Source organism: Myiozetetes cayanensis, unplaced genomic scaffold (genome assembly GCF_022539395.1).
Source record: "Myiozetetes cayanensis isolate MyiCay16 unplaced genomic scaffold, myiCay2020 scf5-8, whole genome shotgun sequence".
Classification (NCBI taxonomy): Eukaryota; Metazoa; Chordata; class Aves; order Passeriformes; family Tyrannidae; genus Myiozetetes; species Myiozetetes cayanensis.
Window position 1 is genome coordinate 84270737 of NW_026087742.1, and position 9230 is coordinate 84279966.

Below are 9230 nucleotides of genomic sequence, written 5' to 3' on the forward strand. Positions count from 1 at the left end.
TCTTGGCAAAGACTCAAAACAGATAGAATATCATGAGAAATTATTATAATTTCAACAAGCAGAAGAAAATAGAATTGTAGGTTTTGTTCTGTGTTTTAAATTACACAGTAACTCCAGTGTATGGTAACTAGTAGGTAACCACACTGTAATTTTAATGTAATTACAGACTATATGAAATTCATAGCAATTTAATGTTAAAGTAATGATCACTTCAGTTTTAGCCACCTGTTTTCTGAGCTACAACAGGTGTCTGGATTTGAAGGAGTCATGGGCATGTGATAAACATTTTGAATATATTTTCTTTAAGCTGTTATTATTGTCCATATTTGCCATTCAGAAGAACTGGATCAGTAGGTCAAAGACAAGGAATGATGGAAAGGTTAATACAACCAAAATGGTAGGAGATTCATAAGATACTCTGCACTGAAAGAAAGGAAAGGAAGAAATGGGATGAATATTGTGGTTATATCCTTTCGTTGAAAAGAAAATTGCTTACTTTGCCAATTGAATTATGGCACTTCATTAGAAGGTGTAACTTTCATTCAGAACTAACCTTACATATGTCCTAAGAATGCCCACACCCAAGTCTCTTTTTTGAGGCTGCTTTCATAGACTTTTAGATGTCCTTTTGAAATGAATTCATGATTATCGTAATTCCAGAGCAAAGTGCTGCATACCATGAGAGCCTGTCCAAGATTGAGAAGAATTATGTGTCTTTTGTTCTTTGTTAAATATTTTCTGATGAAATTTCAGTCTTCAGGTGTGCAGATGGTACATACTTATCCTGTGTTGAATAACAGAGGAACAAGTAGGTGAGTGAGAATCACAGACTGACTGAGGTTGAAAGGGACCTCTGGAGCTCCCTCTCAAACTGGACCACCTAGAGCTTATTTCCCAGGCCCATATCCACATGATTTTTGAGTGCCTCCAAGGATGGAGACTTGTCGTTGTTTGTGAGGACGACCAAAATAACAAAACTGGGCATTCTATGATGATGGCCTAAATTCAGCTTTTATTGCTCCATCCAGAATATTACATCTTGTTCTTCACACAACTGCACTCACACACCGTCCTGTAGAATCTTACATACTAACACTAGTCTTAGCTCTGTTATCTATAATTTACCACTAGCCTTCACATATGATTGGATGTTCACCTCTTATTTACATTCTTTTCCATGGTGCTAGGCACCGTGGCCTTACTGCATCCTCTGACAGAGACTCCACAATCTCCCTGGGCAACCTCTGCCAGTGCTTTGTCAACAACACAGTAAAAAAGTGTTTCCTGATGTTCAGACAGAACTTCCTGTGTTTCAGTTTGTGCCCGCTGTCTCTGGTCCTTTCACTGTGCATCACTGAGAAGGGCCAGGTACTGTATTCTTTACACCGTCCTTTCAATAACTTAAACACATCGATGAGTTCCCCTCTGAGCTTTCTCTTCTCGGGGCTGCACAGTTCCGAATCTCATGCCTTTCCTTGTATTATTGATACTCCAGTCCCTTAATCATCTTTCTGGCCCTTCACTGGACTCTCTCCATTATGCCCAATGCCCATGTCTCTTGTACTGGCAATACCAGAATTGGATGCAGCACTCCAGGTGTAGCCTCACCTGTGCTGAATAGAGGGATCACCTCCCTTGACCTGATGGCAATACTTTTCCTAACGCAGCCCAAGATACCATTAGCCTTCCTTGCTGCAAAGCCACATTAGTGGCTCACGTTCAACCTTGTGTCCGCTATGAACCCTGTGTCCTTTTCTGCAAAGCTGACATTATACCTTCTACATAAATTATAGTATAAAACTGAGATGAAGCAAGAAAAGCAAAATTTTAAGCCTGATGCAAACTCCACCAGTTGAATTTATATTGTGCATTAAATTGCAAACACAAATAAGAGTAGAAATTAGTTTTAACTCTTACCCCTGTCTACCACCAAGATTCTTTCACTACCAGTGGTTTGGTCTTGGGAGATTTCTGCTGTTCTTTTTCCACTGAAGGTTCCCCATTTCCTTGGGGACATGCTTCTTCCACAGATTTCCCCATGGATGCACAGGCTGTGCAAGTTATGAGCTGTCAATGAAGGCAGTGCCTATAGGCAAGGTTTTCATGCATGAGAACATCTTGTATTTCATGTCCCAAATCAGGCAGAACAGGGCACTGAACCTGGGTCCTGTAATACTGGGTCTTACTGGCTCTTGAAGCATCACAAAACAGAACTTTAAGGTAATGTAGGAGATCAATTTGTCCAAGAAAACTCAATTCCAACTCCAAAGGCTTCACTATTATTATTTAGCAAATAATATTGGATAAATTTATAACCTAAGAAAACTGTAATATTCACTTCTGGAGAAACTTACTAAAAATAGAATTTATTCCCACAATAATCATACACAGGTTTACTTTTCTCTAAGTAAATACAGTGCCAGAGGCTCTGCAGTAAGGCAGAATTAAAAATATGTAGGTCATTTCCAGTGAAAAGCTTCACTTTCCTTGCTGTTCTTTTGCCCATGGTTGACTTCTAATACATATTTCAAAGTTCCCTTAAGAGAGTTTCATTTTCTTAATTTCAAAGTCTCATTTTGATTTGCTAAGAACATACTGAATTCTGCTCTCCACAGAGTCTGACATCTGTCCCGCCCTGGGACGATTTGCAAGCTCTTTGTTACTGGATCGCTGAAGTTATTAAGTAAAATTTTGTCCAAGACAAATCCCTGCGGCTCTCACTAGAAATACTCCATCTCACACTGAGCTAACATCTGTTTTTCATGTATATTTAAGCTGAATATTTAAGGTGAATACTAGATCCTGCCATCCTTCCCTTCCTTGAATCTGACCTTGCTTCCTCTCTCCGGTGGTAAAAATTCCCTCAGCTGGCTGTGGAGAGTCAGGATGTACTATTTTAAACCATGCTGGCTATGTGTATATCCCTGTCTGCAGAGAGGGAGAGGCAAGGGCACAAAAATTTTTATGCCAAATATCCTCACTGAGTCAGATGTTTTAGTACAAGAAAGGTTTTTATGATTTCTAAACTCTACTGATCCTTTTTGCTGGACATGATGCTTTTTGACTCCAAGGAGTATGCTTGAAATGAGACTTCCTGGAAGTAATTTTTACATTGTTTAAAATTAATTCTTAGACTTAATACAACTAAAGAAAACATTTGCAGCTATACACTGTGTTGTATGTGGCCTGGGACAGGAATTTTATGTTCCGTGGGGGAGACCAATGGTTAGTGTAAATAGCATGACAGGGCACTGAACCAACTCAAGTAACTGATTAACTCTGCAGTAACTAATACTTACTGACTGAGTTTATCTTCTCTCTCTCTGGTACGCAAATTCCACATTGAATTTGATCCAATTACATTAGTGCTCAGGCCAGCAAGTCTGAAATTCAGACCTCAAGTTGAGGGGTAATTGTCCATGCAATGAGAATTACAGTTTTGCATTTGTGCCCTGTGCAAACATCCACACTAAGTGAAATGAGGTTCCTCCACAGACTGGCTGTTTCTGGCTCCAGCTACACATCTGACTGGCACTGTGATGGTGGGGGTATGATCATAACTCCTGTATGTGGCCCTGTATAATTAATCCATTTTCCTTCATGCAGTTCCTCCAAGCTCGAGAGAGCTTTTTTGTTTTGTTTTCAATGGTCAAGTAGACCTTCAATCTTTCTGGGTCCTTCCCTTCCTTTGCCAGTCTTCACAAAGACATTACATTGCCATTCACTGCTGAGCTATTATGCGTTCTCCAGGGAGGTTTGTTAGGTTGCATTAATACAGATTAAGATCTGCTCTGTCCCCACTCCTCCCAGTGCCAGCTCAGTGTTTGCTAACTGTGAGGTCAATAGATTTATGTTTTCTGTCAAACAACCAGACGGTGTTCTTACGAGAGTTATAGCAATCTCCAGCCCACCAGCCTGTCATGTAGATAGAGCTGCAGGGAGCATTCATTAGATATACTGAAGGACACTTTTGTCTAAGTGAGATTAGGGAATGCTACAGATCAGATTTGCTGAGAGAAAAAAGGAAAGGGTCTGAGAAGCAGTTGACTAGCCAGTAAATTTACTTATTTAATTTTTGCCTTTTTTTTTTTTTTTTTTTATTATTAAAATAACTTCAGGAGATGCTTTAGCTCAACTGTTTTACAATATTATCAGCTCTATCATAATTTAGTGACTGAATAGTGATTCAGCTCTTTCAAGAAGCTAGTCATTCAAAAGCAACTCAGACTGGAAAAAAAATAAAACTTCTCTGTAGTATTATGCATGGTCATATGAACAAAAAGAAGAAAAATAAGTTCTCCAAACACATTTTAGACTTTCCAGGAAATGTTTGAAAGTTGTGACAATTCTATGACCCTTTCTAAAAATTTTTCACTCCTTTCACCATTCACCTGTTGGACACAGCTGGCTCTTCTCTCTACTCTCACTTTCTCTTTTCCCAAGTTCAAATAGCAGCTTAACACTAATGTCTTTGGAGCCAGAACAGCAATAATGATACCCGATACCAAAACTGCAGAAGAGGCCAGCATACCAGGTCCAAAACCCAAGAGAGAGAAAGGAGAAAACCTCTGGAGCCAGGCACAGAACTGTCCTTCTGGGCAGATCTTGCAGGCAATATTGGGCGATGGGCACAGGAACGCTTTCTGAACACATAGAGACAGTCCAGCTTCTTCCAATGAATGTCAAGGAGACTGAAATGAGATGATCTGTCAGCCCTGTCAGTTTTCTCTTTGTACATTTCCTGTCTTGCAAGGATTTCCTTTTATTCTTGGTTTGCATGTATTTCTACTGGTCAATGTGAGATTGGTTCACATTGATACTGGACCAAGAGTAGCCATGAAGAGTGGCCATTATGGACAAACTTGTTCTTTCCTAAATAATTCCAATGTATTTTTTAGAGTGTTTGTGTTATTAACTTCCTAGTTATTCTGCAAACTTTATAGATTAGAGCTGATTATTTTTGTGTTAGCAGTGACTTTCACTTCTAGTAAAGTTCCGTTGTTAGTAACTCGAACCAATGACTGTTAAAGGTGATAGCACTTCTGATCTGCTGGTCTCATCTATACTTCTGGCAGTCAGCTTTTCAGAAAAACAGCAGTGAAGGAAACATGTCTCATGAGGATCTCTAGGTTTAGAGTAATGTTGCAGCTGCAGGTAGAAAGCAGACGTCAGTGACAGATTAAGAAGTTTCATTTCAATTTTAAGTAAGTGGTTTCATAGCCTGAGAAAGTGGGGGCCAGACTTAATGCCCCGAGTTGTCCCTTCTAGCTGTAGATTCCTAAAGGAAGGAGCTGTTCATTCAACCAAGGTCAGAGAAGGGTGTCCTCCTGAGCATCTTTGTTAGTGCTTTGTAAGAGGGGCTTGAGGAACCTTCCTAAGGGCTCCTAATAAGTAAGGCAAAAAGGCACAATTAATAGACCCACATGGACTAAGTTGGTCTTAGTTCAAAGAAAAGCATAAATGAAATGCTGTACTTCAGAGAATATTGTCATGCTTTGCTGAGTTTTATGGAAACCTTGTCTGAACTTGACAAAAGAAAGTATATAAGGAGGCTCATTAGTGGCATGACCATTTCTCATCTCAGTTCTCCTTGTGATTTTAGTAGTATAAAAAAAATGAGTGTGATCACAGCAGTGGTTCCTCACAGATCCCAAGTATAACACAATAATGCTTTTGAGCTTCAGAAAATTTCTTTCTTTTCACACATCTGAAAGACCTACAAATTTAGCAGAGCAGGACTTGGCCAACTCCACAACATCCTTTCCACTTGTCTGTCTCTGCTGTCTCTGTTTGTCAGTTCAAAGATAGCCATAAAATCTTATTCTGTGGTGAGAAAGAAATAGTTGTTTTGATAGAACAGCAGTGTTTTAGCATTTTTACAGGAGCCTGGGGTTGACTTCCAACAGTCTGTTAGTACTCAAGTCTGTTAAACCTGGTGAGAGGTGTGTATGTAAGAGGAATGATAGCTGACTACAGATCAACAGGGCAACAATTTAAAGACTTTCATCCATATTAAGTTACAGAGTGCCATACCAGGGTTACACAACTAATCTGAAATGAATGATACACCCTTGAAAATCTATTCTAATGCTGCATAATTTGTAAGAATCATTTTTTGCTGGTATATTGCATGTTGAGTTTGAGGAAAAAACACATAACAATAAAACAACAAGGCACACCAGATTCTGAGACAGTGTACATTGGAGGAGACGTCCTGAAAACAATGAAGTTATGCAAATTTTGACCTTGTATCACTAAAATAGGCTGGAAGTAGAAATATAATCTTGAATATTAGACTGTCATATGCTCAGTACATCTATGCTTTTGGCATTGCTATAAACATATTTGTCTCTTGTTATGTGTAGGATAATTTAAATTTCCTTTTTGTAAATTGGTTGGAGAGCAAACTATTGTATCCTTGTTAATCTTTACTTGATTTTCTTGTTCTTTCAGGTTAGGTTTCCCCATGATGATTGTGTCCTGTACCATTGGGATGTGCTATCTTCTTGTTGCTCATGTTGTAGTAGGTTGGAACTCATAGTAATTTATACTTTCAAGACTCAAATAGGCTTTCTCTTTCATTTAGTTTATATCAGAATGCTAAGAACACATATGAAAGCAAAAAAATGTGTAAAACTTCAACATATGGTATTAATCAAATTGATTGTCAGCATAAACATCAGGTTTGGTCATTCTTAACCTTCTGTTTTATGAACAATTTGCAGAACTAGACAATCAAAGTTAAAAGAATCCATATATTTAATTATGAATGCAATTATTGTGCAGATAAAAAGGAAGCATCTCAAGGGAGTATGCTGTGCCTGAAAGTTTGTATTGACACAATCTGAGTACAGTCACAGATGAAAAACTCATTCACAATAGCAGATGTTCAGTAATTTCTTTTTAGGGTTTCATTTTTCTTTGTCAATATATTTAGCTATTTGTATGAAAGTAACTAATATTCAAGTTGTAATAATTGACAGTTAAGCAGAAAGTCTGTACACTATGAAAGATGTATCATTATCTACATTTAAAAATAAACACATGTCCTAAAAATGTGCTGTGAAAGGAATTATTATTTTGGAATTGGGACTGCATTCTGTGGATGCTTTGTTTTTCATTTTAAACATTTTTAACTCCTAAACAGTGTTAGGCTACCATTTTTTTTTCTTTAAAGTAAATTAATGTCCCTCTTCTTACATAAGCATAGACATAAATTGTGATAAAGCATTGGGCATCTTCCATTTAATTATTAATTCACTTTCCTGAAGGAGTACTCTAAATATTTTAATAGTGCAATACATTATATGATAGAATGAGATCATACTTTTGCTTTGATTTCCTTATCTCTAAGGATCATAGTGTGTTAAACCACATATTTTATAATTGGCTGTCAGAACAGGTCAAAATTCTCATTATGAATATTAAGTCCTGTGAGGTATTCAAGGGCTCAGTCCCCATCTTCCAAAACCTTAGTGGGTTTGGCCTGAATTACTGGTGGGTCTATTTTATCTTGAGTCAGAAAAATTGGCAGCCTGTTGAGTGCAACCTGAGTTGAAAGGCTGAATTACGGGGAGCCTTCTGTTTGTCCTTGACATAACCCAGGTGAGTGAGAAAGAAGCAGTATATCCCACAAAGGGGTGTGAGATTAATCATACAGCTCATTTTATTCATATGCAGATTGTATTCCTCACCATGACTTTTTTTAAAGTCTGAAATGTGATATTAAGAGGCTAATGGAAATGAAGCACAGCACCCACTCAAAGCAAGGGTTGCTACCACCCCTCCTAGTAGATTCAGTAACAGCGGAGAAAGTGTGTGGAACCAGAGGGGAAGAGATTTCTCCATTGCCCCAAAACCTCCCACCAACATTTCCATCACAATCCATGCTCAGCACCCTGGGTTGGTTGGTAAAGTCTCCCATGATGGAGCTGAGTTTTGCAACATTGTTGAGAAACCTTGAGGTTACTCTAAAAGTGACCACCTGTAGAACATAAGATCTTCTCCCAGAACAAACATAACCTCCACTTTCTTGTATACATATATAAGAAATGACCCAATCCCCCCAAAAATACCAACACAAAAACAACCCAGAAAACCCCACTAAAGCCCTGCAAAAAGCCTGGATCAAAATAATACAAAGCAAAAAATAAACAGATGAGCCTAAAAGACACTCCTCAGACAATTTGTCTGAAATTGAATTTGGACTGTCTCACTCTCAATGTCAAGAGCAGTTTACTGTGTAATAACTGGAATTCTGTTCCAATTAGAGGAACATTTATTTTAATCAGCTTAACATTGATTTCTGGTTAAAAATAGTTGCACAGTGTTTTATAACCCTCAACATTTCTCATATTGGAGCAATCCTGGTGCAGTCATTGGTTGTGCAAAAACTGTTGTATTATGTCCTAGAGAATGCAAAATCAGCTTCAGCTAAAACACAATGATTTAAGGTTTTCTCCTCTCCCCTCCCTTTCCCCTCTCCTCCTTATTTCTTATTGTGCTTTGTAAGGGATAGAAAAATGAAACAAACCCACATCCTGCTTCTGAAACACCGAAACCCTCCTGCCAATCCTAAGCAAACCCACGCTAATAATGAGATCATATTAGTTGACGTGAAAATACATGTCTGCATTTACAGTTTGCAGGAAGGAGGAAGGCAGAAGTGCAGCAGTTGATTTTCGCTCACTCATCTTAGCAAATACTTTGGAACACTTTGGTGAAAGAGAGATACATCAACAGGACTCAAATGGGATTTTCTTTCTGCTACGTAACTTGTCCTGTCAAAAGAAGACAAGTAGTGCACAGGGAGTACAAAATCATATTGATCAAAATTTTAGGCAACAAAACTTAAGTTTATTCTGCTTCTAGGATTTTTTTTTTATGATATACTGTTTTCCTGAGAATTTTCTTCATTTAAAATGACTTTCCTTCCCTAAACAACATTTTTGCTTCTTTTACATAGCCAAGAAGATCTCAGTAAGAGTTTATGTGACAAAACAAATTGTAAAAAGAAGACAAAATTGTCTGTTTACATAGAGCTTTATGGGAGTGTAGGGAAAATTACCTAGGTGCCTCAGACAATTTCAAGGTAATGAAGTACAATTTTCGTTGCATTCCATTATAGTTATCAACATAACCTGCACATCAGAAGGGCCAAGTTACAATGATTACGTCCTTGACAAAACTAGTGTGCAGGATTCCATAAAAATGGATTGAATCTGAAGAGT

At 38.0% G+C, this 9230-nt stretch overlaps 1 protein-coding gene across 1 annotated transcript in view; it reads left to right on the forward strand.

Annotated features, from left to right (window-relative positions):
* The window catches only part of OCA2 (OCA2 melanosomal transmembrane protein), a 185938-nt gene extending 178941 nt beyond the window's left edge, over positions 1-6997 (forward strand). Inside the window, exon 24 of the mRNA XM_050334190.1 lies at positions 6454-6997. Within this exon, the coding sequence (XP_050190147.1) occupies positions 6454-6541 (88 nt within the window). The 3' untranslated portion in view covers positions 6542-6997. The remainder of the gene's footprint in view (positions 1-6453) is intronic.
* Positions 6998-9230: the final 2233 nt, after the last annotated feature.